General features: G+C 46.2%; 1 protein-coding gene across 1 annotated transcript in view; it reads right to left on the reverse strand.

Moving 5' to 3' along the window:
* The window catches only part of MPP4 (membrane palmitoylated protein 4), a 32,776-nt gene that overhangs the window by 2,962 nt on the left and 1,849 nt on the right, over nt 1–27,965 (reverse strand). The window contains exons 2-17 of the mRNA XM_033151556.1: nt 27,229–27,350; nt 25,739–25,816; nt 25,414–25,494; nt 24,313–24,444; nt 22,458–22,539; nt 22,135–22,220; nt 17,493–17,564; nt 16,268–16,464; nt 14,450–14,514; nt 13,785–13,802; nt 12,645–12,683; nt 8,327–8,341; nt 6,625–6,666; nt 4,113–4,283; nt 2,825–2,905; nt 1,881–1,974 (exon numbers count right to left, since the gene is read on the reverse strand). Of these exons, the coding sequence (XP_033007447.1) occupies nt 1,881–1,974; nt 2,825–2,905; nt 4,113–4,283; nt 6,625–6,666; nt 8,327–8,341; nt 12,645–12,683; nt 13,785–13,802; nt 14,450–14,514; nt 16,268–16,464; nt 17,493–17,564; nt 22,135–22,220; nt 22,458–22,539; nt 24,313–24,444; nt 25,414–25,494; nt 25,739–25,816; nt 27,229–27,350 (1,375 nt within the window). The remainder of the gene's footprint in view (nt 1–1,880; nt 1,975–2,824; nt 2,906–4,112; nt 4,284–6,624; nt 6,667–8,326; nt 8,342–12,644; nt 12,684–13,784; nt 13,803–14,449; nt 14,515–16,267; nt 16,465–17,492; nt 17,565–22,134; nt 22,221–22,457; nt 22,540–24,312; nt 24,445–25,413; nt 25,495–25,738; nt 25,817–27,228; nt 27,351–27,965) is intronic.

Consider the following 27,965-nt stretch of genomic DNA (forward strand, 5'->3'; position numbering starts at 1 on the left):
GCAAATGCGATCGACAAGGGAGGAGGAGACAGGCAAGGTGAGAGGGGCCTGCTTCAAGCAAAAGGTATTGAAAACCTTCACAACCTGTGCTTCAGTTGAAAAAATGTGTTTTGGGGGGGGTAGCAGAAACATTTCCTTTCTGGGTCCCACCAGAACTTGGTGTTTTGCTTTTGGCTGCTGTATTCTGCAACATGTCACCGATGCCGCAATAGTGCACTGGCGGCGGCTCATTCTCACGTCGTTCTGCTTTATGAGTTGTTCTGCGTTGCTTCTCCAGTACTGCTGCACTACGGCTGCCTGGAGGGGAACTTTTGGACTGTAGCGTGACAATAGCTGCACAACCTTCCCTCCCATTCCTCTGGGAGGAAGTCAGAGGATATCAGTGTTATGAAAACCTCCCGCGGGGGCAAGTTGTGAGACTGACCCCCAGGTAGGGACGAAGCCTGTGTGCCCTCCTGGCTACTCGAGTCCAGGGGCACACTGATAATATGCGATTGTTCCCCAGAGTGAAGAACAACACACACAAGCCATTAAGGCTAAAAACTACTTTATTGCAGATAAAATGCAGAGTATGTCTCTGCTTGCAAGCTCAGTAAGTCAGAGCTTGCAATAGGGTGTCCAGCATCTCTGAGCCAGAAACGAAAGTAAAAGACAATAGTTCAGTACAAAAACATCACGTGTGTGAGAAAGCTGGAAGGACTAGTGGCTTTCTCACAGGATGAAAACAGACACATAGTCATGTGAGCCTCGCTGCTGAGGCTTTTGCAGCTCAGCTTGTAATAATATCACAACAATCAGCAGGAAGCTATTGGAAATGCACAGATTGGAAATGAAGCGAGCCTGCGAGGAGGGGTGACACCCCCCAGGGCGCCCCAGTGTCACCGCCCCAGGGCGCTACCCGGGGCAGAACGCCCCCCCTGCCCCCTTGCTCCGCCACTGCTCTCCCCCACTTCCAGGCCCCACCTGAGAGGTGCCAGAATGCCGTTCCGGTGTGTTCCGGCTGAAAAAAAGCCCTGCTCTGCCTTGTTATAAGGCAGTTCCCTATGAACAGAACATATGGCAGAGAATGATAAGGTGCTTTGAAGCCAGCAGCGACTGCTTAGCAAGGTGTTTTTTACACACTGTCCCAGTTTCATTGAAGCCTTTGAGGCAAACGGGGAGCCACCTTGGCACGGCCAAGCAGTTGTGCAGCCAAGATGGAAACATAGCTGTCAAGTTTCGGATTTGAAAATAAGGGATCAGCAGTCTCACCTATCCCGGGGACAGTCACATGTCAGTGGTGGGCGGAGCCAGAAGCAAAAGTGGGCGGAGCAGCAATGTAAACTCCAAGCGGGCTCGGGCTCGGAGCGGAGCAAAGAGGAGGGCAGCCAGCAAAGAGGAGGGCAGCCATGTGCTCCGCGCAATGGAGCCCCATCAAAACAGGACAGGAAGCAGCAGCTGCTCAAAGGCTGAGGGGCTTGGCGGCAACGGATAGGGGCTGATGCAGGGGGAGGAATACACCCCCCTGTAAGCACGGGAAACGGCTCCCACTTGCTTTGAGGGCTGAGGCTTTTCTCTCCAAGTAGGCAAGGTCTTCCCACCCAGTCCCTGACCAGCAGGGGAGGAGCTGCTTCCAATAAAAATGGGAAATTTAAGGGAAATAAAAAATAAGGGAAAGCAGCGGGAAACTGCTTGAAATAAGGGAGAATCCCGGGGGAAACGGGATACTTGACAGCACTGGATGGAAAGCATACGTTATGTATAGCACAGCTCTTCTGTGTCAAATAGGAAGTCTGCCTCAGAACTCGGTACTTCACTCCAATGACTGCTAGTCCTGGTGCTTAACCGCGTGATTTCGAAACATAAGGAGAAAGGGCAAGAAATGTAAATCTACGGATTACCTGTGACCGTATACCATATTTTCAAAGGTTTCCTTCAACACATAGTGGTACTCTCGGCCATTCTCTTCATAGCTCTTTTGAGCACGGGTTGTGTCTGTTTAAAAAGAATAAAAATGGCAGCGCTATTATAAACCTGTTAATTCCCCGGTAAATGATTACAGTGGTACCTCAGTTTTCGAACAGCTTAGTTCACAAACAACTTGGAACCCAAAGGCTGCAAAACCAGAAGTAGGTGTCCCGGTTTTTGAACTTTTTTTCCGGAGGCTGAACGTGCTCCGTTTTGAGTCCGTCCCCCCCCCCCCCCGTTTTTCCTGTTGCGCCGCTAATTTGTGCGCCCCCCCCCCCAATGTAATTCAAGCCTTCCGTTTCCGATTGCAGTGCTCTTAGGTGATATTTGGAGCTTATATTTGGTGCTTTTGTTTTTGCTATTTATTTTGTGTTTTTTGTTTTGAGGCTTTTCCGTTAATTTGTTTTTGTGACTGTGTGGATCTCAGTTCAGCTACTGATTGATTGATTGATTGATTGTGTGACTGCGGAAATGGATAAAAGCCCCCCATCCAAACAATGACTATCAACAGTGCAGGTAAGAAAAAATTATAATTTTAATTTTTATCATCTACAATACTGTTTTATTTATTTTATAGTACACTACACTGATTATTGCTTTCATTTCATGGATCAATGGTCTCGTTAGATAGTAAAATTCGTGTTAAATTGCTGTTTTAAGGGTTGTTTTTAAAAGTCTGGAACGGATTAATCCGTTTTGCATTACTTTCTATGGGAAAGCGAGCCTTGGTTTTGGAACGCTTTGGTTTTGGAACAGACTTCCGGAGCGGATTAAGTTTGAGAACCAAGGTACCACTGCACTTGGATGAAACCTTTTGGCAAAGCTTCCCCTCTCCTCCTACTGCTAGAATGAAGGATACATGAAAAATGTCACGTACGTGGCACGGCACTTTGAAAGTGATGAGGGTTTATACCGATAAGCCGTCGCCGTAGCTCATTCACCCCAACACCGGAAGGACCTGTTTCAAGAAAGGAAACAGGTAAGTGTCAAATGAGTGTCAAAAACAGATTTCTTTGCAGAGGTGGGGGTGAGCATCTACTTTTCTGAAGAGATGCCTAGCCAAGAATTACAGGTGTACGTCTTCATATATATATATATATATATATATATATATATATATATATATATATATATATATATATATATATTGCTCCTTACAAGGACACGGGTGCAGTTGCAGGCAGCCTGGTTGCTTCCAGGAGAAGGAAGCCCCCCACTGCCAATTCCCCTCTTCTGGCCACAGGACTAGGGCTAGAGCTGGCTCGCCCCCCCCCCCCCCCGCGCAGCCAGTGGGGCCTGGCTTAATAAGACTACAGTATAGTGTAAAGATAAGATGGAGGGCACAAGGAGAAGGGGACGACAGAGGATGAGATGGTTGGACAGTGTTCTCGAAGCTACTAACATGAGTTTGGCCAAACTGCGGGAGGCAGTGAAGGATAGGCGTGCCTGGCGTGCTCTGGTCCATGGGGTCACGAAGAGTCGGACACGACTGAACGACTGAACAACAACAACAATAGTGTAAATATAAATTTTATATGCACTGGGAAACAACAACAAAAAGTGACTTGCTTTATTGCAATATTTGTTTTATTGCAGTGGTCTGGAACTGGATTCGCGATATCTCCAAGGTACGCCTGTACTTTCTCTGTACAAATTCAAGGGAAGTTGTTGTTGTTGTTGTTCAGTCGTGTCCGACTCTTCGTGACCCCATGGACCAGAGCATGCCAGGCACGCCTATCCTTCACTGCCTCTCGCAGTTTGGCCAAACTCATGTTAGTAGCTTCGAGGACACTGTCCAACCATCTCATCCTCTGTCGTCCCCTTCTCCTTGTGCCCTCCATCTTTCCCAACATCAGGGTCTTTTCAAGGGAAGTTAGGAGTTCTCTAAGCCTCCTGTTTGCAATGGGGGAAAGGTCCTTCATGCTGCATCCTCTAGCAGCTTGGAACACCGTGTTTCCCAGAAGAGATTACCCTTCAACCAGGTGGCAAAGGGTCATAATACCCCAAGTATTGTGAAAAGATCCATTTCCCTTGAGAAAAAACACAAATCCTCCCTCTCGTGAGTTGACCTGAGGCCTATCACAACCGCATCTAATTCATAGGATGTAACTAGGTAAGTTGTAGGCAACTCACCTACTAGCACAATTAATCTTGTTGCAACTCACCTACTAGCACAATTAATCTGTTTCGGTCGCTAGGGTGCCTCTGGTACCTCACCACCTCTTCATAAGGTGCTGCTGCAGCACTGTAGCAGCCGCTGGGGCACCGGGTGTAGCATGGCAGGTGGCTGTTACGACATTTCCTGCGGCACAGACGCATACTTCTCCGGAAACCGCCTGAGAATGGAGAATGGAGCACTGGTCACTGAAGGAATGTGATGGGCAGTTAGCAGGGCCAGCCTGCAATATTTCTGGCACCTCAGATGGTCCCCCACCCCATCACATCATAACCTGAAACTCCCCATCCTTGCAGACTGATAGACCATTCTTGTGTTTGGCCTCTCAAGTCCAAGATGAAGCTGCTCTCCCCCCACATTTCTACAATTCATAGAATCGTAGAGTTGGAAGAGACTCCCCCCCCGAGTAATCTTATCCCTTCCCTCCCCCCCCCACAATGCAGGGATCTTGGCTAAAGCATCCACTGGTTCGAGTCCTACCCTCCAGAGCAGAAGAAAGCAAGCTTGCTCCATCTTCAATGTTTAGATCAGGCTTCCCCAAACTAAGGCCCATGGACCGGATGCGGCCTGAGGGACTCAGTTTTCTGGCCCGCGGCAACCCCCGCCGCCCGCTCTTACCGGCACGGCTGCCCACTTTCGGGTCAGCAGAGCGCCGGAAATAGCTTGTGCGTATGCGCAAGCATCATTTCCAGTGCACTTCTGGGTCTGCGGAGGACCGTGCGCACATGCACAAACTATTTCTGGTGTTCCGCCAACCCAGAAGTGCGCCGGAAATAGTGTGTGGGCACGCGCTCCCCCGCCCTCCTGCCAGCCGCTCAATCTGCGCTAGAGGAACCAGCCCGAGGCCAGGTATGTTTGGCGACCCCGGTTTAGATATTTGAAGATCGCCTGTGACAAGCTCCCTATTTAAATACAGTGGTGCCTCGCTAGACGAAAATAATTCATTCTGCGAGTATCTTCGTCTAGCGATTTTTTCGTCTAGCGAAGCACCAATGCAAGTAGCGGTTTTCGCGACAATTTTTTTTTTTTGTCTTGCGAGGCAGCCCCATAGACTTTTTCATCTTGCAGGGCAGCCTTCCGCTAGTGAATGCCTTTCGTCTAGCGAGTTTTTCGTCTAGCGAGGCATTCGTCTAGCGGGGCACCACTGTACTTAAATATCTAAACACTTTAAAATTAAAAAAAAATGAATTTAAATTCCCCACATGCCATTTGGTGAGCCTTGGAAGCAGATGGCAGTTTCTGTTAAAATAACATTTGCTGGAATAGACTGTGGTCCATCTCAATGGCTACTCCATTCCAACAGCAGCTAGCCAAAGGCCCCTGAACTTCTGACGAGCTGGCCATGGAAGTGATGCTTGGTTCTTATTTTGTCTACAGAAGGGGTGGTGAGCCAGTGGGTTTCCAGATGTTGTTGGGCTCTCATCATTCCTGACTATTTGGCCATGCTGGCTGGGGTGGGTAAGAGCTGGAGTCCCAACCACATCGGGAGGGCTACAATTTTTTTCATTTCTGACCTGCAACACCTGATATTCAGAGCTATGCTCTTCCTGAAGGCACGAGTTCTTTTTAGATCTGATGGCCAATATCCATGGGTCTAGTTCTCACTGAGGTGGTAAAACTTGTGCACCACTTCCAACTGCTGCTATGTCAACATTTAATGCAATTCTCAGAGTCTTCCTGATTAGCCCATAGTAAAAGCTAAGCAGCTTGGAGTCAAAAGCCTCTGAAGTTGGTGGAAATTCATCCATTTCTTTCAGGCAGAGGGAACCACGAGAGCTATAAACTTACTGGAGAGGTGGCTTAGCAGGGAAGAATACCTTCAGTATACCTGAAGGAGCGTCTCCACCCCCCATCATTCTGCCCGGACACTGAGGTCCAGCTCCGAGGGCCTTTTGGCGGTTCCCTCACTGCGAGAAGCGAGGTTACAGGGAAGCAGGCAGAGGGCCTTCTCGGTAGTGGCACCCGCCCTGTGGAACACCCTCCCATCAGATGTCAAGGAAATAAGCAACTATCTGACATTTAGAAGACGTCTGAAGGCAGCCCTGTTTAGGGAAGTTTTTAATGACTGATGTTTTAATGTATTTTTTAATCTTTTGTTGGAAGCTGCCCAGAGTGGATGGGGAAACCCAGCCAGATGGGTGGGGTAGAAATAATTAATTAATTTATTATTATCATTATTATTATTATTATTATTATTATTATTATTATTATTATTACTACTACTACTACAAAACAGAACTGTACAGAAGAGTGGCTGGTTAGAGGCTTAAAATGAAGCAGTGGACTTGGATTAACTGACTTCAGATCTTACTTCAAGCTTAATGGTCAGGATAATATTAGGGATTTCACTAAAATTGAAATGATCATCTCCCTCGCAGCCAAGAGGAACATTCAGGAAGAAAGCACACGGTGAATGCACCTCAAATACAATGCCAAGGAACTACTTTCACAGGCAGCAACAGCACACAGCAATTATCCCGTCTCTCAACAAAACTACGTACTAATGAAGACCCGCTTGCCAGATCCACTGAATTCTTCCTCTTCTGCAATGTGAAAAAAGCAACATTTTTTTTAAGTCAGACAAATAAATGAAAAGCCAGACTGATTGTCAAACTGCAGGATTTTACCTGCTTTTTCATACAAAAGACGCAGCTAGCATCATTGTTTTTTTAAAAATTAATTTTTTCCCCTTGATTTACAAAAGTGTGTGCAATGTCTCGTATTTTTTCCATGTAACATTTTTACAAATCAGTTTTGGTTGTTGAGACATTAGGGAGAGAAGGGGGAAAGGAGGTGGGTGGGATGGGGGGGATGGGTGAGGTGGGGTGACAATATTTCTATTGTCCTTAATATATGTAGGGTTTGGTGCCAGCGTTGTTGTTTGTGTAGGTTCTCTGTTGTTCGCTTGTGTTTCTTTGGCGGTGAGAGAGGTCGGGATTGGCGTTGGGTGCGATTGTTCATTTGTGGTTGGCTGTGGTGATCTTTGCCTTCCTGTGTGAGTGGGACCAGCATCGTTTTAATGTCTAAGAGTGCCACCAAAAAGATGGAGGAGACCAAATTTACTAACCGAAAACACCATGTGGAGAATTGTTATGAAATTGGCTTGCCCAGCCTGAGTGTGGGCCCAGTGGCCAAATAAATAAATTAATAATAATAAAAATAATAAATTTTTATTTATACCCCGCCCTTCCCAGTTTAAAAACCGGGCTCAGGGCGGCTAACAGCAAATATAAAACATTGATTAAAATACAACTTAAAAACGGCATAAAACAGCATAGACTACAACATAAAATGCAGCATCAATATCAATAAAATTCAAAAATTCAGGGGTCATTTTTTTGGGGGGGAAAACACCAAACCCAGTCAGTAGACATTGAATGATCACCAGGGCTAACTGGCCAACTGCCCTGGGACCTGCTGGTGAAGATTGCCCTACTGAGCAATAATAAAACTATATATTAATAAAGACATCTTCTCTTTCTAAGGACTCAGGCTGCATAACTTGCCCTGAAATATCCTTCCAAGAAAGAAAGAAAGAAAGAAAGAAAGAAAGAAAGAAAGAAAGAAAGAAAGAAAGAAAGATAGGAAGGAACAAATTTTTACATGTTAAAAACTGGCCGATGACTGTATTTATTTTCTGACCACACATCAAATATGCCACGGAAGCACTCAGGTGCAAAAATAAGCAGCTAATATATTTGTCCACCACCCTAACATGCTCACCAAATAGTCAAAGCACACACACACACACACACACACCCCACAAAAACTTTCCTCATATTTCCAAAGAGGCTCTGTAGAACCTTAACTTGCGTAAGGGTTGGTTAGTGCTTAGTTCATACCAGGCATAGACAAACCTGGCCCTCCAGATGTTTTGGGACTACAACTCCCATCGACCCTAGCTAACAGGACCAGTGGTCAGGGATGATGGGAACTGTAGTCTCAAAACATCTGGAGGGGGCCGGAGTTTGCCTATGCCTGGTTCATACAAATGTGTTATCATTTGGTAAACATACATTTGCTAAGTGTGTGCATCTATATCCCTGCTCGGGTCCATCCCATAATTTCTCTGCATATATACCTGACGTGATTAGAAGGAGGCAATTCAATATATAAGTCTCTGACATCTCTAGCCATAAAGAAATGACCGCCAACCTACTTTTTGGAATCTGGAGGAAAAGGGGGGGGGGAATTCAAAGTTACCTTCTTTAAGCTCCTCTGGTATTGATGCATAAAAAAATAAAAACAGGAGGGCATATTAAAAATTAGGTCTGTGAAATTCACATCCAAAGCAGTATAGCGGAACATGTAGATAATTCAAGTATGACTAGAGCTACGTTGTACGAAAGCAAGCATTCCTTACTAGTACATTCAAAATATCTAGCAACCAGACACATCCACCATCTTTCTCCAGGGACTGCCAACTTTGCAACCTCCTTCAGATCCCCCTCGGTGTGAACTCTTCACACCCCAGCTCTTTATATGCCACTTATCAATGCTTCTTAACAGACGTCCTCTGTCTCAAATCACATGTCACCATTTTGAAATATCCCTATGACTTCTAAACTTTGGGTGCTATTTTGAGGTGGGATTCAACCCCATACCAGTTCAGGTTGTGCAATTGCAGTTGACCGAGAGGTCTTGCACAATAAACTCGCTTCCTTACTTTTTGCAGTAAGGAAAGTGATGGAGAATGGAGAGAAAGATGCTTTGATGTAACGTCCTCTAACCTCCCCACAAATAAATCAGGATGAAGGCTCAATGAACAGGTTTGTCTGGAAGCGTCCTTCACCTCTTACACATGCCAAAGCTTTAAAGCATATTTGAAACACGTTTCCCCCCCACTCAAAGAATTCTGGGTACTATAGTTTACCCCTCACAAAATTGCAATTCCCAGCAAGAAGAAGAAGAGAAGAAGAGTTTGGATTTGATATCCCGCTTTTCACTACCCGAAGGAGTCTCAAAGTGGCTAGCATTCTCCTTCCCCTTCCTCCCCCACAACAAACACTCTGTGAGGTGAGTGGGGCTGAGAGACTTCAGAGAAGTGTGACTAGCCCAAGGTCACCCAAGCAGCTGCATGTGGAGGAGTGGAGACACGAACCCGGTTCCCCAGATTACGAGTCTACCGCTCTTAACCACTACACCACACTGGCTCTTAACAAACTACAGTGCCCAGAATTGATGGAAAGAATGTGCTTTAAAGGTATTGTGTGTACAGAGTCCTCTCCACAAGCTGCCTTAAAACTTATGAAAATCAGTCTCTCAGCTTTATCAGTTATGGTCTCCACACAGCTTTGTGGATTGCAGTGTTATTGAAGTCACTGCAGATGCACTGGAAATCCTGGATCAGGACTACATGTATACCTTCTGATTTGTTCTAACAATCTGAACCATGTAAAAAAAACAAAACAGGACCACCGCTCAAGATTTGCTTGGTAAGGAAGCATGATTTCACTGTTGGGTGTTCTCAGTTGCTTTAAGCCTGATCTGCTCAGTTTACAGACAGATAAGCTTCACATAAACCTGCCCTACTTTTGTACATAATGTGCCAATTCATCCCAGTATCCAAGTGTCAAAAGGGATCCTCTTCCATCATCAGGAGTAATAAGGAGGCCATGAAGTAGATTAGCTCTTCAATCACACTTATATAATGTAATCTCATTATCTTCCAGCTGTCCTCTCTTAACACGTGCGTGGTTCGGCAATTTTCACCGTACGTATGGGAGTGATTCAAAACTGAACAAGCACGGAGAGGATAACCCAGTTGGTCTCAAATAAATGTGTTTTCATTTTGGTGATTAAAACCTCCAGATCTGGCTCAGAAAACCCCGAGAAAGCAAACGGCTTTCCAAACGCACACGTGCATCCCAACGGTACACTTTTAAAATGAAACTGATCACCTCCGCCACATGCTTAAAGTATAGCCAGCAACCCAAATTGCCAAAAAGATGTATACTTACCGGACTCAAACGTCTCCTCGTCTTTTAAGTCATCCGGGGAGCAAAAATAGCAAATACATTTCATTTCAGTACTATCCTCATCTAAGATAATTAAAACTCACCCCATCAGAAAGAGGTGGGTAGCCGTGCTGGTCTGCCATAGTCGAAACAAAATAGAAAATTCTTTCCAGTAGCACCTTAGAGACCAACTGAGTTTGTTCTTGGTATGAGCTTTCGTGTGCACGTATCTGAAGAAGTGTGCATGCACACGGAAGCTCATACCAAGAACAAACTCAGTTGGTCTCTAAGGTGCTACTGGAAAGAATTTTCTATTTTGTTCCCATCAGAGAGGTCTTCCCATCCCCACAGCAACAAGACACCCTTAGTTTCTCATTTCCTCCTCCGATCCGCGCTTAGGGGCCAAAGTGCACGTTACAGGGCAGAGCCATAATTGGATATTATTTTTAGTTAAAAGCAACTTGTGCTGTGGGGATGGGCGCCAAATTGGATCGCAGCAGCGGCACCGAGGGGAAAGGGCACTTAAACCTTTTGCCCCACACTTATTTCAATCCAAACTGCATCCCCAACACAGCTGTTACAGCCCCAGTAAAGGAGGGGGAAAAGAAGAGTTCCAGAATATTTCCATTCAGGGTCGGGTAACGTCATTCATCGCAACATACACAGCCCTCCAAGGCTTTATATCTAGAGAGACAACGATTGTGAAATGGCTTTGTAAAATTGGCGGTGGCTTTGATATTAAGAGGAATGTTCTGAATTCACACTCATTCAACAATCTGAACTAGAAACATTTCCCACTGAATTAGGAATAACAGACTCAGCATATTAGATCAGAGGTACAGTCCCCATTGTCCATGCTCGTGCAAGTTTGGCCAATTTCAGAGAGTCTGCTTGAACTCATCCTTAGCTCAATGGATTGTTCCCAGAGATCCCTTTCACAAACAGAAGGGACAGGAGTTCATGAGAAAGGCAGGTGATTTTCATCAAATCCTCCTTTCCACTGCAGCCATTCATGCTGTCTCCCTTACTATTCCAACCCTGTAGAGAAGCTTTTCAGGGTGCACAAGGAATCGGTTGAAATTTTCTTCTAGAGGGAGCATCTCAGGAGCAGAACTCTGCATCCAACCCATAAGATCCTGCGGGGATTCTTTGGCTGGAGCCTCCCGCGCACAGGAAAAGGTCAACTGCATGCGGGATACCAGTTGCTGGGGGATCTATGGCCAGCGCCTCACGTGCGCCCTTGCACGGAGCACTGGCCAAGCCTGCGGCCGGGACGGCCGGTAATTCTGGAGCCCAGCTCACACCGTGCCGTGAAGAAGCTTCTCCATTTATGAGCAAGCAGGTCAGATGATGCGATTTAGCATGAGCTTCCCCCGCTCAAAAGACTATTTCGTATTTGCATTTTTTCATATTTAGTAATGGGCGCGGGTGGCACTGTGGGTTAAACCACAGAGCCTAGGGCTTGCCAATCAGAAGGTCGGCGGTTCGAATGCCCATGACGGGGTGAGCTCCTGTTGCTCGGTCCCTGCTCCTGCCAACCTAACAGTTTGAAAGCACGTCAAAGTGCAAGTAGATAAATAGGTACCGCTCCGGCGGGAAGGTAAACGGCGTTTCCGTGTGCTGCTCTGGTTTGCCAGAAGCAGCTTTGTCATGCTGGCCACATGACCCGGAAGCTTTACGCCGGCTCCCTCGGCCAGTAAAGCGAGATGAGCGCCGCAACCCCAGAGTCGTCTGCAACTGGACCTAATGGTCAGGGGTCCCTTTACCCTTTACCTTTAATGTAAGTCACACCAACCCACATTCTGCTTATCCAGTTACAGTGGTGCCCCGCTAGACGAAAATAATTCGTTCTACGAATTTTTTCGTCTAGCGGTTTTTTCGTCTAGCGAAGCGGCAATGACAGCTGCGCTCTGCTAAACGAAAAAAAAAGACGAAATTTTTTCGTCTTGCGAAGCAGCCCCATTGACTTTTTCGTCTTGCGGGGCAGCTTCCGCTAGACGAATGCCGTTCATCTAGCGAGTTTTTCGTCTAGCGAGGCATTCGTCTAGTGGGGCACCACTGTACTGTACTCTTAGAATTGCCACTCTCCATCCTTTTTAGGCATGGCAGGAGAAGGCATCCTTTAGGTGGAACATCTGTAAGGTATGTGTCTCCTATATAACAAAAATGGTGGCTATGACTACTCATGTGCTTCCTTAGATCTGCAGAGGAACAGGGAAATGCTAATCCTTTAGCCCATTTGAATTAAACAGGGCCCATTTTCCTTGCTGTACAAATAATATTCATAAGCTCAAGAAACGCCTTGGTAGGAAGCAAAGCTTTTTAAGCTTGTGAGACTTAACTTGTGAAACAGTCGCAAGAGAGTCTTGAACAGCGTAATCAAGCGTTCCTTACAAAACCTATACTTCTCCTGCTGGTTATCTTTATTACGAACATTAGCTGACAAAACCAGAATGATAACACATTTAAAAAAAAATAAAACGCACACTTTCTTTTGCATATCCCATCAGAGATAATTGAACAGAGCATTTCACTTATACCACCACCCACCCAAATTCAATTACCTGTTTCTACACACTTCTCATCAATCTGCATGTCTTCTTCTGTTTGTTGTATGAAAAAAAATGGCAAGCAGAAACAAAAACAAGCCATGGGTTTGTTTGCTTTTAACCTCACACAATGATAGAAACAATCACTAATCCAACCAGAGATCCAATTTCTATTTTCTCTGACATTTCAATATTGTACCATGGTGCAATGCAGGGGTGGGGAACAGGTATGTCTAAATTCAGGTAGGTAGCCGTGTTGGTCTGATGCAGTCAAATAAATAAAAAAAATTGTCCAGTAGCACCTTAGAGACCAACTAAGTTTGTTCTGGGTATAAGCTTTCGTGTGCACGCACACTTCTTCAGATACTAGGTATGTCTAATTTTATTTTAGACTGAGGCTACATTTCACCAGGGGTGGAAAAACCAGTCCATTTCAGTTTTCTCAGTTGCTCACCCTTCCAATCTTAAATTGGAATTTAAACTGAGTCTTAAATTCAGTTCCCTGTATTTCTGCAGAAGTTTGCCCTTTTTAAAATCTGCATGAAAATCTTCAAGCATTTCACTGCAAATTTCTCCGAACAAACATGTTTTTGTATGCAGCTATTTACTAAATGTGCTCATTTTTGCAAGCAATTTCTCCTAACAGGATGCATTTTAGTGTGTCATTTTTCACTAATATATTCATTTTTTAATGCACACATTCCCCTAATGTATGCATCCAATTCCATAATAATAATTTTATTATTTGTAGCATCTGACTGGGTTGCCCCAGTCACTCTGGGCAGCTTCAAACACACACATAAAAATAATAAAACATTAAACATTTAAAAACAGGGCTGCCTTCAGATGTGTTCTAAAGGTTGTATAGTTACATCTCCTTGGCTCCAGGGTCGCGTAACTCAACATTTCTCTGATGAAAATAGGGACGTCCTAAGGAAAAGTGGGACATTCTGGGATCAAATCAGAAACCGGGACGGCTTCTGCAAATCCGGGGCTGTCCCTGGAAAATAGGGACACTTGGAGGGTCTGTGTAAATTACCATCTAACAATCTCTCCTCCATAAGACCATCCGGTCTAGAGATGAAAATTACCTGACCGCACCACTGCCTGGCATATGAAAAAGGAAATATACAATATTCAGACGCCTGTGCTTACCTTCTTCCACAGTACTTACTACTCACAGAAAATCCATGGAGGAAATTAAAAAGAAAGTAAACAGAGTTAAAGGAGACTGCCAGAACTTTTGCTAGACACAGACACAGACACAGACACAGACACAGACACAGACACAGACACAGACACAGACACAGACACAGACACAGACACAGACACCTTCCAACAGAAGAAAATATACCAGGAAGAACCGTAATTCAGCAACTGCTTTACAAGCAGAAGTTCGCTAGTTCAATCCTTCACAGCTGGGATTTCCTCCCTGTCTGAAACTCCAAAAAGCTGCTGCCAGTTCGACTTCCAAAACGTTTGGAAACCAAGGCGCGGCTTTTGATTGGCTAAAGGAAGCTCCTGCAGCCTATCGGAAGCCCCGCCAGACATTCATGTTCCAAAGAACCTTCGCGAACTGGAACACTCACTTCCGGGTTTGCGGCGCTCGGGAGCCAAAACGTTCGAGGCGCGAGGCATTCGTAAACCAAGGTACGGCTGTACTGAGCTAGATGCACCCTATGGGTTTTGTCACTGCCCCTCGATGTATGGTGGTCTGATCTGTGCTCTAGTCAATGGTGGGAGGCCATACAGCAAATGAAGTTAAGTATCAGAGAATCTTCCCCACCCGCTATTCACAACCAGAGGATCTTTCTACTCACGTATGGTTGATTTGAGGCAGGTGTGGGGTGTCAAGGGTTGAGACCACCAGAACTCTCGCTGCTTCCTTAAAAAGAGAATAAATGCGGTTTCCATTGATCCCACTTAAGACGGGGCATTCTTATTCCCTGTGCTCCAGAATGATAATAAGATGGAAAACTAGCATCTTCCACCCTATGTTTCAAAGACGCCCAAAGCGACAGGAATAGAAACCGAATGAATAACCTACCCGCTTTTTGCCTACACATCTTCATATGCTGGAATACAACCGCATTTCTTGATTATACTATTCTGAATGCTAGGATCCTACACAAAATAGCAACTTGCTACCATTGCCCTGTTGTCTTTGGCCAAACTGCGGGAGGCAGTGAAAGATAGGGGTGCCTGGCGTGCTCTGGTCCATGGGGTCACGAAGAGTCGGACACGACTGAACGACTGAACAACAACAACAACAACCATTGCCCTATCAGCCCAGGACACAGGGGAGAAGAAATTTCTGCTCAGACCTCTTCACTCTGCACCATTGTGATTTACACAGCAAATCCCCTCCCTTGAGGTCCTTTCCCAAAATAGGAGCCAACTCCTTGGGGCTGCGGTCCCTTCACCTCCCCCCGTAAAATATTTGAGGGGACCACCCCCCAAAGGGGAATTGCCATTCAAATGGGTGTGGGTGTGTCATGTCATGTGATCGATTATGCAGGCTTACCTAGCCCCCACCCCAGTATTTTATTCAAGTTGGCACCTGTTTCCCAAGAAAGTATCTATAGCAGTGGTGGCGAACCTATGGCACGGGTGCCAGAGTGGGCACGCAGAGCCCTTTCCGTTGGCACCCGCCATCACTCCAGCGGTGCCATTGTTTGGGGTTTTCAAATTGGGCAGCAGCTTCCCCCCCCCCATGCCTCCTCATGAGTAAACTGCTCCCACCCCGCTGGCAGCAGCTTAGAGGCACTTTATCTCCGCAAAGCAGCTGTATTCCTGCCCCCCCCCCAAGCAGGTGGGTTGTTTTTTGTTTTGTTTTTTGCAGCCAGCAGGCTGTAGTTCGTGTGATTGGTGGTTTTGTGAAGGGTTTTCGTTGATCGGTTGCTGCCTGCGATCTTTTGGATCCCCCCCAAAAGCCTCTGGGCAATGCCGCCCCCCAAAAGCTCAACAACGCAGGGCAGCCCCCCCCCCCAGCTCATTTTATTATGGTATATTAATTATTATCCCATATTAAATTACCGTGTTGGCACTTTGCAATAAATTTGTAGGTTTTGGGTTGCAGTTTGGGCACTCGGTCTCCAAAAGGTTCGCCACCACTGATCTATAGGAACCAGACAAGGCCGAACTATTTTGTTGATTGGCCTGGATTAGCAGATTCAAAACTCTTGGTGAAGAAGGCAGTGACACTTGGCCTCTGTATACAGCCAGCAGGCACTTCTTACGAGACCCACCTGTTCACGGGAGGAAATCTTATCTTCTGAGATTTGTGCCTGCCATCCACGGCTGCTGCACAATCACACTGGTTGCAAGAGGTGAGAGACACACTATGTTGTGGTGGTTTGAGCAGAGCTTGCCAAACTTTTCATGTTGGTGATGATGCACTTTTTAGACATGCACCATTTTGCAACAGGGGAATTCAGTTTTACCAGCAATCCGGAGGTTAAACCAACCCTTTCCCAGTATTTGCATGACACACCTACACCCGACACACTAACGTGTTGTGACACACCGTTTGCGAGGTTCTGGGTTATTGTGTCCTATTAGGGCTAGGTAGACTCTGGTTCGAATCCCCACTCGGCCGCAAAGCCACCTTCTTCTCAGCTGACGCTGGTTTTTCTTACCTCTTCAGAAGGTGGTTCGAGGGGATGAGTCCAGCACAGGCACTGAGGTCGGAGACTTTCCTCGCCTGCCACCACAGGGCATCGTTCTGGTCCACTATCTGAAGAATGTCTCCCTTTTTAAACGGCAGTCCTGCGTCAGCACACGGAATGGCGGGGTCCTGAAGGGGCCAGTAATCTGCCATCGCTCGCACATAGAGCTGACACAACCAAAGAGAAGGCTTATTGTAAATATTTACATCCCATCTGTCTGTGAATTATGTTTAAGGCTGCTGTGTGTAAGGGAAGGAGCTCGACATATGCTCTGCACGCTGAAGGTCCCAGGTTTAATCTCTGGCATCTCCAGGAACAGCGGAGAACATCTACTTGTCGGAAACCCTGGAGGGCTGCTGCCAGACCGTACAGACAGCACTGAGCTAGATGAGCCCATGCTCTGACTCAACAGAAGGCAGCTTCCTATCTTCCTATCCAAGCCAGACAAAGGTAATTAAAATTCAGCAAAAAATTAAAAATGGGGGGGACGGACGGACGGACCCAACAAGCATGGCTAAAACATGGTATGATAAAACATTAACAATGTAAACAGGATCAGGGTGGAATCTGGTCTTTCAAATTTCAGCAGAGCCCTGTGCGAGGTCAAAATTCGGTACCCAGTGCGGCGGAACCGGCTATGCTGCCCTAAATCCACCTTTGACAATAGGGAGAGCATGAAATAAATTATCTTACAGGTCAAAGACCTGCCTGAAAGGAAGACCTGAAAATCGGCAATGGGCAAGCCTCTCCAGGGGACAGAATTCTGCAGTATGTGACAGTCACAGAAAAGGACTTTCCCCCCTCATGGCTACCAAACGCAACTCAGAAACTGGCAGGACACACCAGAGCTTTGCTCCTGAATATCATAAATTGTCATTTTCATATAAGAGCCAGTGGGCCTTCGAGATTTTATATACTTCCGGATTACTAACAGTTTCACTGTAACAAGTCTCTATAAACAGCGCAGATTTGACAGCCCTTAGATGGAGTAAATTATGACATCGTCCTTTTGAGTACTAGCCAGCTGCTGGGAACAGGATAGCATGATTGCCCCCAGGTCTTGTTTGTGGGCTTTACAGGAATGGGAGTTGAATTGACAGTACTAGTTCTCCTTTTGGGATTAACTGGATTAACCACACTTACTTTGATTAACTCTCTGCAGCCACAGAGACCCGAAGAAATAAACACATCTTACCGTCGTTTGATTGCTGACTGGCCGATCAGAAACTGGAATCAGCTTGAACATAATAGTTCCCTGTGACAGTGCCTGCAAGAATGGCAAATGCAGAGGATTTCAGCACCCAAACCAACAGATTAGCAGTTCTAGAGTTTTAAAAAGACACTTCTGTGAAGGCAGGGTTAATACAGTTCACAACGACGCCATTTTAAGTGTGTAATTGTCGGTTATCAGGGCTAATAAGCAGAGGCTTTGAGCAGCAGACATTCGCCACTGGGTATGATGCCTGAATTTGCTTATGCTGGCCTGCTTTCCGTTTTGTAGCATGTCCACTGAATTGCAAGCCAGTATTTTAAACGTGGGTGGCACTGTGGGTTAAACCACAGAGCCTAGGGCTTGCTGATCAGAAGGTCGGCGGTTTGAATCCCCACGACGGGGTGAGCTCCCGTTGCTCGGTCCCTGCTCCTGCCCACCTAGTGGTTCGAAAGCACGTCAAAAGTGCAAGTAGATAAATAGGTACTGCTCTGGTGGAAAGGTAAACGGCGTTTCCATGTGCTGCTCTGGTTTGCCAGAAGCGGCTTTGTCATGCTGGCCACATGACCTGGAAGCTGTACACTGGCTCCCTCGGCCAGTAACGCAAGATGAGTCGAACACGACTGGACCTAATGGTCAGGGGTCCCTTTACCTTTATTTTAAACTGCAAACCATTTTGAGCAGATAGGCAGGATCCAAATAAAATGTTTAAAGCATGGGTAGGCAAGCTAAGGCCCGGGGGCTGGATCCGGCCCAATCGCCTTCTAAATCCGGCCCGCGGACGGTCCGGGGATCAGCGTGTTTTTACTTGAGTAGAATGTGTTCTTTTGTTTAAAATGCATCTCTGGATTATTTGTGGGGCCTGCCTGGTGTTTTTACATGAGTAGAATGTGTTCTTTTGTTCAAAATGCACCTCTGGGTTATTTGTGGGGCATAGGAATTCATTCTCTCCCCCCCCCCCAATATAGTCCAGCCCCCCACAAGGTCTGAGGGACAGTGGACCGGCCTCCTGCTGAAAAAGTTTGCTGACCCCTGGTTTAAAGTATCCCCGAGGCCTCTGACATTTATGCAATTTGTTTGCTAGGTGACATTTCTGGAGATTTTAGTAACGCGTCACCAAAGAACCCAGGAAGAATGCTATTTATTGCACACGGTGGTGGTGGGGAACAGTTCAGATGTTAATAGGTTCATCTGAATTAACTTGTGTGGGCTTGCCTACGGGGGCCAATAAACATTTTTTTTTTTTTTTTGCATAGAAAGCTGGCCTTGTGGTTTTTTGGTGTTCGGTTCAATTATTACATTTTAATTATTACAATTTAATGCAATAGCACCATTGCAAATCAACCAGATGTCCGGGTATTCGGGTTGAGCGCTGCCCTTGAAAACAACTGTGTTGATAACAACAGACACCCAATGTCAGGGAACTGCCCTCAGCAGGGCGGGAGGTCTTGTCGATGGGAGCCCAGACACCTCCTCAGTAGTGAGACCTCCTCAAGCGGTTAAGAGCGGGACCTCCTCCAGTGGGGAGGAGCGGGCTGGAAACAGCCAGGCGAGGCAAGGGCTTGGAGATGCTGCTGAGAGCCCCAACACGCCTCATCAGTTTCGCTCTGAGGGGAGCACGCCACTTCCGTCGCCCCAGTTGCACAGAGGGGTCAAAAGGAGACAGGGGGCGGTGGCGCTTTGGGGTGCCTAAATTCTTATGTTGGGGTCACAGCCGGAAACCGGCACTCTCGGATTCTGCGAGTGACTAGGACGGTCATGTTTTCACGTTCTCTGCACTGTAAATAGTCTGCGCCATTAAACTGTTTAAAGACAGTTGAGACTTATGCCTGATTACTCGTGAGCAACCCTAACGCAGACCTGGCACCCTGGCACCGGCAATCCAATTTAACACACACAGCAGGGTAAAAATCAGTTGTGTCTGGATTGTGTTAACGGATTTTTAATCACACTGCATGTGCTGATTGGTATCAACACAGCTGGAATTTTTTTTGGTGAATGACCACAGCTAATACTGCAAAATGCAGTAAAGCAAAATGCAAAAGCATTTGACTGTGTCAACCACAGCAAACTATGGCAAGTTCTTAAAGAAATGGGAGTGCCGGATCACCTCATTTGTCTCCTGAGAAATCTCTATGTGGGACAAGAAGCTACAGTTAGAACTGGATATGGAACAACTGATTGGTTCAAAATTGGGAAAGGAGTACGACAAGGCTGTATATTGTCTCCCTGCTTATTTAACTTATATGCAGAATTCATCATGCGAAAGGCTGGACTGGATGAATCCCAAACCGGAATTAAGATTGCCGGAAAAAATATCAACAACCTCAGATATGCTGATGATACTACCTTGATGGCAGAAAGTGAGGAGGAATTAAAGAACCTTTTAATGAGGGTGAAAGAGGAGAGCGCAAAATATGGTCTGAAGCTCAACATCAAAAAAACTAAGATCATGGCCACTGGTCCCATCACCTCCTGGCAAATAGAAGGGGAAGAAATGGAGGCAGTGAAAGCTATGGTTTTCCCAGTAGTAATGTACGGAAGTGAGAGCTGGACCATCAAGAAGGCTGATCGCCAAAGAATTGATGCTTTTGAATTATGGTGCTGGAGGAGACTCTTGAGAGTCCCATGGACGGCAAGAAGATCAAACCTATCCATTCTTAAAGAAATCAGCCCTGAGTGCTCACTAGAAGGACAGATCCTGAAGTTGAGGCTCCAGTACATTGGCCACCTCATGAGAAGAGAAGACTCCCTAGAAAAGACCCTGATGTTGGGAAAGATGGAGGGCACAAGGAGAAGGGGACGACAGAGGATGAGATGGTTGGACAGTGTTCTCGAGGCTACTAACATGAGTTTGGCCAACCTACGAGAGGCAGTGAAGGATAGGCGTGCCTGGCGTGCACTGGTCCATGGGGTCACGAAGAGTCGGACACGACTGAACGACTGAACAACAACAATACTGCAATCATTGACTGGACTTTTCTGCATTTCCTTTCCTTCATGTCTTCCTGCTGACAATTCCCCCTTATATCATGTGTTTGTGTTTGTGAGCATGAAATACAGTATACCCTGAAATTCAGCATAACATGCACAAACCTTTTAAGGTATCACAAGACCAGCTCTGGTGTTTACTTTTCCCTGTGGACTGATCTGATTTGATGTTCCCGGACCTGCTTGCAGATCAGAATGCAAGTATTGGCTGGATGATGCACCTTTCTAGATTTTTTAATGCAGTTCCATCCCCCAAAACAGCAAAAGTATGTTATGTTTAAAGAAATGCATATTTTAGAGAAAACGTCAATGAAATTTGCATATTTTTATGGGGAGATGGTCAGGGCCGGTGCTAGGGTTTTTTGCGCCCTAGGCGAGATCACCTTCTGGTGCGCCCCCCCCCCCGGCCAATTGAAGGAAGGAAGGAAGGAAAGATGAGAGAGAGAGAGAGAGAGAGAGAGAGAAGGAAGGAAGGAGGGTGAGAGAGAGAGAGAGAGAGAGAGAGAGAGAGAGAGAGAGAGAGAGAGAAGGACGTAATGTAGGGTGTGAGAGAGAGAGAAGGAAGGAATGAAGGGTGAGAGAGAGGGGGGAAGGAAGGAGAGAGAGAGGGGGGGAAGGAAGGGGTGAAAGAGAGGGAGGGTGGGAGGGTGGGAAGAGAGAAGGAAGGGGTGAGAGGGAAAGAGAGGGGGAAGGGGTGAGAGGGAGAAAGAAAGAAAGAAAGAAAGAAAGAAAGAAAGAAAGAAAGAGAGAGACAAGGAAGGAAGGGCTTAAAGAGAGGGAGGGAGGGAAGAGGGGGGAGGAAGCCTGCTCTTGCGAGAGGCGGTGGCAGGATGAGCACCCCAAAAGGAGCGCTTTCGGGGCGCTGATCGCGTCGCCACCTCTCGTAGGGGCAACCGCATCTCCCTTCTCCCAGGCTCTCAGTGGGGTGGGCAGAGGGAAGGCGGCTCAGACGGAGCCCTCCCTCGCCGCTTGCCCCAAAGCAGCGGGGCTAGGCAGGAGCTCAGCGTCTCCTGCACAGCCCTGCTGCTCCAGAGCAAACTGCGAGGGAGGTAAACGGAGCCCTCCTTCGAGGCTTTGAAGCAGCGAAGCTGGGCAGGAGCATCTCCTGCTCAGCCCCGCTGCTCCAAAGCAAGCCGCGAGAGAGGGAAACAGAGCCATCCCTCGCAGTTCGCCCCAAAGAAGCGGTGCTGGGCTGGAGCTAAGCGGCTGCTGCCCAGCCCCACTGCTCTGCAGCTGGCAGCAGAGGGGGACAGAGAAGCCCGATTTTGGGCTGCTCGCCACTCTGCCGCTGGCGGAGGGGGCAGAGAAGCCCGATTTCGGGCTGCTCCCCCCTCCCCCGGCACTCTGCCGCTTGCGGAGCGGTGATGGGGGGCTGCGGGGCAGGCTGGCCAGCGCCCCCTCCATTTTGGCGCCCTAGGCAATTGCCTAGTTCGCCTAAATGGACGTGCCGGCCCTGGAGATGGTATAAAAATTGCAAACCATTTCCATGCACTGTTTTTGCAAAGTTCACAAAAAATTAGGAAGGAATGGGTCTACAGGTGAGTGCCAGGGATGCAGGGATGGATGGACCAACTTGAGACCTTTTGATGTTCTCAATGGGAGGTTTTAAAAAGGTAAAGGGCTGACCATATCATACCAGAATGTGAATTACTTGCTCTGGCTCCAAGCCCTCCACTGGAACTCCGTTCACCTCGACCAGTTTGTCTCCAGCATATAACAGCCCTATGACAGAAAAGAGGGCATTGAGAGTTCTGCCAGAAAACAGGAGGGACAAAAATATTCCACCCTTCTGAGGGATGCCTGCATCCTTTGCCAGAAGCCTAGACAAGGGGATTCAATGATCATGTGCGAGGCAATATTGGCAGAGAAGTCAATTTACAGAACCTAACACATGCACACACAAAAATCACCCCCAAACTACCATTCTTTCCTTGATGTGTATTTTAGAACTGATCTTACCACTTCTATCTGCCAATCCACCATGGATTACTCTCGCTACAGTAATATCTCCTGTTAGCTCATGGCGTTTAATAGTGGCACCCTAGGGTGGGAGACAGAGAAAGAGAAAGAGAGAGAGAGAGAAAGAAAGAGAGAGAGAGAATATCACTGAACAAGTGAATGAAATAGAAACAAAGAATTCAGCAAGTATTTAAATATCCTTGGAAATGGCGAGAGTTTGTTAGAAACATTAAGGCTGGAGTCCTCATTCCAGACACTCCTTCCATCAATATCAGATGTTGCTACCAGCTGGTATTCTTTTTACCTATATATCATGAAACAATTTTGATTACCTTACATCACATAAGCAAAAAAATATGCTTAACTGCGCTGTCTTTTTTTTTGTAAGGGAAAAATATGCAATAGACACAGTTTGATTTCCTCAGTGTCTCCACCTATTACGTATAACCTTCTGCAACATTTCTAACAATATCCTATTTCTCCTCTAGCTTACTTTACCCCCGAAACAGCCGTTTAATAAGCCTACACAGGTTGCTAGCCCCCGCTGGGGCTCTGTCTCCCCTGCAGCAGCACATCGCATTTCTAAGCTGGGTAAGGAGCAGCAGAATTGTCTCCTCAGGCATCTTGTTTGACTTCCATGTGGAATTCCTTGCCCATCTATGACTACCAGGCTAGTACCTCACGACCAGTGCTGTCAAGTATCCCGTTTCCCCCGGGATTCTCCCTTATTTCAAGCAGTTTCCCGCTGCTCTCCCTTATTTTTTATTTCCCTTAAATTTCCCGTTTTTAATGGAAGCAGCTCCTCCCCTGCTGGCCAGGGACTGGGTGGGAAGACCTCACCTACTTGGAGAGAAAAGCCTCAGCTCTCAAAGCAAGTGGGAGCCGTTTCCCGCGCTTACAGGGGGGTGTATTCCTCCCCCTGCATCAGCCCCTATCCGTTGCCGCCGAGCCCCTCAGCCGGCCAATAAGGTTAGCTGGCGGGCGGAGCCTGGCTGCCTTTGAGCAGCTGCTGCTTCCTGTCCTGTTTTGATGGGATCAGACAAGAAGGCGATGGGGCTCCATTGCGCGGAGCACATGGCTGCCCTCCTCTTTGCTCCGCTCCGCTCTGAGCCCGAGCCCACTTGGAGTTTACATTGCTGCTCCGCCCACTTTTGCTTCTGGCTCCGCCCACCACTGACATGTGACTGTCCCCGGGATAGGTGAGACTACTGATCCCTTATTTTCAAATCCGAAACTTGACAGCTATGCTCACGACAAGGCTGCCCTCAAAGCTCAGCAGATGCAAGAACTTTCTAAAAGTAGGGGAAGAAGAAGAAGAAGAAGAAGAAGAGTTTGGATTTGATATCCCGCTTTTCACTACCCGAAGGAGTCTCAAAGCGGCTAACATTCTCCTTCCCCTTCCTCCCCCACAACAAACACTCTGTGAGGTGAGTGGGGCTGAGAGACTTCAGAGAAGTGTGACTAGCCCAAGGTCACCCAGTAGCTGCATGTGGAGGAGCGGAGACACGAACCCGGTTCCCCAGATAACGAGTCTACCGCTCTTAACCACTACACCACACTGGAAAATACGCACCTCTCTGTATCTGAAAGCAAAGCAAATAACTGACATTACTCTGATCACTGTGGCGCTGCCTAAGCTCTCTTAAGCGCCGTGTTGGGAAAGGAAGACTCTTACACGGCGATGAAATCTGTTCTTCATGAAAACCACCTCACGGGCATATCCTACTCCTTTCTCCTATTTTTAAAGCTCGTGTTAAACTCTTCATTTGTGAAGCCATCCTTTTAAACTGGGGGTGGGGGGGGTGGGGAGTTGCTTAAGCTGACGGCACAAGTTTAGAATCAAATGGCAGCTTACAAGGGGCTGCTTGTTTTTCACCAGGCAGACTATTCTCATTGCCTCCTCGTTTTCAGGGATGTTATCTGGCAGAGGTGGGAGGATTGGTTCATAGTCCTTCTGCGCCACCGTATCATGAGCAGATAGTAAGGCCTGTGAGGAGGAGGAGGAGGAGGAGGAGGAGGAGGAGGAGGAGGAGGAGAAGAAGAAGAAGAAGAAGAAGAAGAAGAAGAAGAAGAAGAAGAAGAAGAAATGGGCAATGTTTAGCATCATCTTTGGATCCAGATACTGTCATTTGTTTCTTTCCATTCTGCCCAAAAGCAGATGCACCAGAGGTGATCCTCTTTTATTATTATTATTATTATTATTATTATTATTATTATTATTAAGTTTACAATTTTATCATAATCACATTTCATCAGCTATTCATACCACCAAAAACATTGCTCACATTGAGCTTTGACTTCCCTCCTCCCCACTCTCTGCCTTTCCTAGGAATTCACTTAGGTCTTAGCATTCCACTAACAACTTAATTTACCTTATTTCTATCTTAATAGATTTTACCTTTTTAATTGTAAATTACCGGTAGTTCCCAACATTAACGTTACAAAATAATTTAACTCAATCCTACAAACGTTTTCAAATGTTTACAGTGTTCTTTCATATATTGTATGAATTTACTCCAGTCCTTATCAAACAGTCCATCGGATCTTCTCTGTCAGGTGATCCTCACCTGGTATATGAATCTTGTCTTTATACAACATTCCTCCCAGTTATCATTCTTTTACAAAAAGAGAACTAACAGATAAGGAATCAATGGACTATTTGTGCAGGGGTCTGAAGCGAGGCCTCACAGTTTTAGCATGCTATCTGCTTGCCAAATATCAGATATGGTCTTTTTTGGGTTGTTGGAGAAGGGTGATGGTATTCCATGGAAGTCAGTACCATCACAAAAAATAGTGCAGGGCATGACAGATAAGCGTTAAATTAAAAAAATCTCCTTTGGTGACAAGGTTAAGTAGTTTCCATATTCACTGAGTATGTTGCATATTAACATCCCAACCACCTTCTACTCCTAAACTTTCTCCTTTAATGCTGAGTAATTTCATGGTCGATACTCACCTTGAAGTGTGGTCCTCGGAGAAGTCGCCGTAGCTCTTTAACCTCCGGAGACTGTTGGACTCCACGCAACAGTTCCACCACCTGAAGTTGACACAAAGAAGACTAATTTCATCTTGGAAATCTATAGAAAAACATCATCTTTTTTTTTAGCAGCTGAATGACGAGGTACATATTTGATCACCGATACGGAGAAAAACCAAATCACACGCTATCACGCTACTCCTCTGGAGACCATTAACTTTGAACGGAAAGCTCAGGCCCATCGAGCTGTTGGGTTATTTTCCGTTCCAGTGACTTGAGTCTGAATCTAATCTCGCAATCTCACCTCGTGGGTCAGCGGTCGTGCCTGTGGTGTGAGTGGAACTGGTCTTCTTTTGATATACAGATGAAGACATTCATAAACCTAGGAGTAGAAGTGCTCAAGGTGAAAGATATCACTGCCACAACATAGGAATATGGAACAAATCTCGTAACATTGCTCCCATGCCCCTTATTTTCCTCTGTCACCAATGGGTGCGTCTTGGTTAGGTCTGGGTTGTAGCCAAATTGTCCACAGATTTTACCAGAGGCTCGTTTCCTCTTTTAGAACTCTGTCTCCAACACTTACCTGTATACTCATATACTGCTTAGAGTGCCAATATTATTATGAAATTTCCTGAAACTATCAAATAGGATGTGGGTTAGAGTGGCTGGGGAAACCAATGGGGTTTGGCAGTTGGGGGTGGAGGGTTAGAGTGAGAGGTTAGGCTTTGGGGAATGGGAGGAAAGGTCATTACCATTGCTAAAGGGATGCAGGAAATATTATAACAAAGCTGAATTACATGAGAAGAAGATTTGTACCAGTAATAACCCGAGACATCCATGTTTTCAAGTTACCTAATAAAGTTAAATGTGCTTAAACGTTCGTTGAGTCTGGCAGTGTATCAGTACCTTAAGAGGTGTGACTGAGAGGAGAGAACAAAGCTTTCCTGTGGAAGAGGAAACTGTTTGCTTATTCTCCTGTCATACAGAGGGCTGGACAGTGAAGCCAAGTGTGCCACTTATTTGCCTAAAGGGAAGGCAAACTGCAGTAGTTGGGAACCCTGGTAGGGAGATCCCATAGGTGGCAAAAGGTTTTCAAACGTAGAGCCCTGAGGTACCCCAGAGACAACTCCCATATGAACACTGAAGGATTCGTCCTAGTTGTCAGTGAAACCTAGGGAGTGTCTCTGTTGAGGAAGTATTGAGGGGGGGGGAATAGGATCAATTATTTGATCAATCAATAAGCAATGAATTATTTATTTATTTAATTATAATTATAATTATAATATCTTAACACTCTCATGTTTAAATGGAAAACATCCGGGTTTGGGAAATGTTTGCAGACAGGAAGCTGGAAGGTTGATTGCCTGAGCTGGTTCGATCATTTTGATAAGGCTTAAGGATCCTTCCGTATTTTATGCCAGGAAAAAATTGCCGTATTTTTTCCGTGTATACGACGCCTCCATGTATAAGACGCCCCCCCCCCTATTTTTAGGGACTCCAATTTAATAAAATGGGGGAGGGGGAGATTGCCCCGTGTATAAGGCGACCCACAGTTTTTCGCATAATTTTAAAGTAAAAAAAACAACAACAACCCTACTCTTATACACAGAAAAGTACGGTAATTTATACTTGCATCTACAGAATGGATCTGCAATGATTCTCTCTCTCCATCCATTGATTTAATCACCTCAACCCCCACATTGGAAAGGAATGGGTAGTTCTGAAGATATAGTCAATTTCTATATGCTAACAGCTGCCAAAGGACGTTGTTCACACTGGAAGAGATCTTACCTTCAAGAGAGCCTGCAGCCACGGAGATCTCAGCAGGTCATACAAGACACCAACCCCATTGACATCTCTCTTATAGAACAGACTCAGCTCATGCAGGACCAGAGACAGAACATGCGACAAACCTAGCCCACAGACAACATGCATTATTATTGATGGCGTCATTTCCACACCCAAGTTACAGCTGCAATCGAACCCCCCATTGCAAATCAGGTTTATTATCACAATTTACAGACTTTTGGCTGTTTGCAATGATCAAATCAAACAGAAGCAATTGGAATAGCTCAGCACAGAGGATGCCTCAAGAGGTTTTTTTCCAAATTGAGCTGAAAATGCAACTTATTGGTTGTGTATTTCTTGTCTTCCTAGGTAATAAAATCTTAGAGCTTTGCCTAAAGGCAAGAGCCAAAAGATGCTTGTTCTGTGGCTCTTCACCAGTTGGGCAGAGCCGGTGACCAACAAGGGGAGAAGAATGTCATCACTGGACCGCTTTGCTAATGCTGTCTGTCTTGAAAACTGTGTGATATAAAAGGGTGTTCCTTGGACTTGGCAGGGGCACCCTAGACCCAGGTTTTCATGATTTGTTAATAAGTTAGCATTTCGATTTTACAAACATTTTAGTAGTGGATTTGTCACATTTCTGAAGGCATATTTATTAGTTGCTGTTGTTGTTGTTGTTCAGTCGTGTCCGACTCTTCGTGACCCCATGGACCAGAGCACGCCAGGCACGCCTATCCTTC

The sequence above is a fragment of the Lacerta agilis genome, chromosome 1 (genome assembly GCF_009819535.1).
Source record: "Lacerta agilis isolate rLacAgi1 chromosome 1, rLacAgi1.pri, whole genome shotgun sequence".
NCBI classification, from domain to species: domain Eukaryota; kingdom Metazoa; phylum Chordata; class Lepidosauria; order Squamata; family Lacertidae; genus Lacerta; species Lacerta agilis.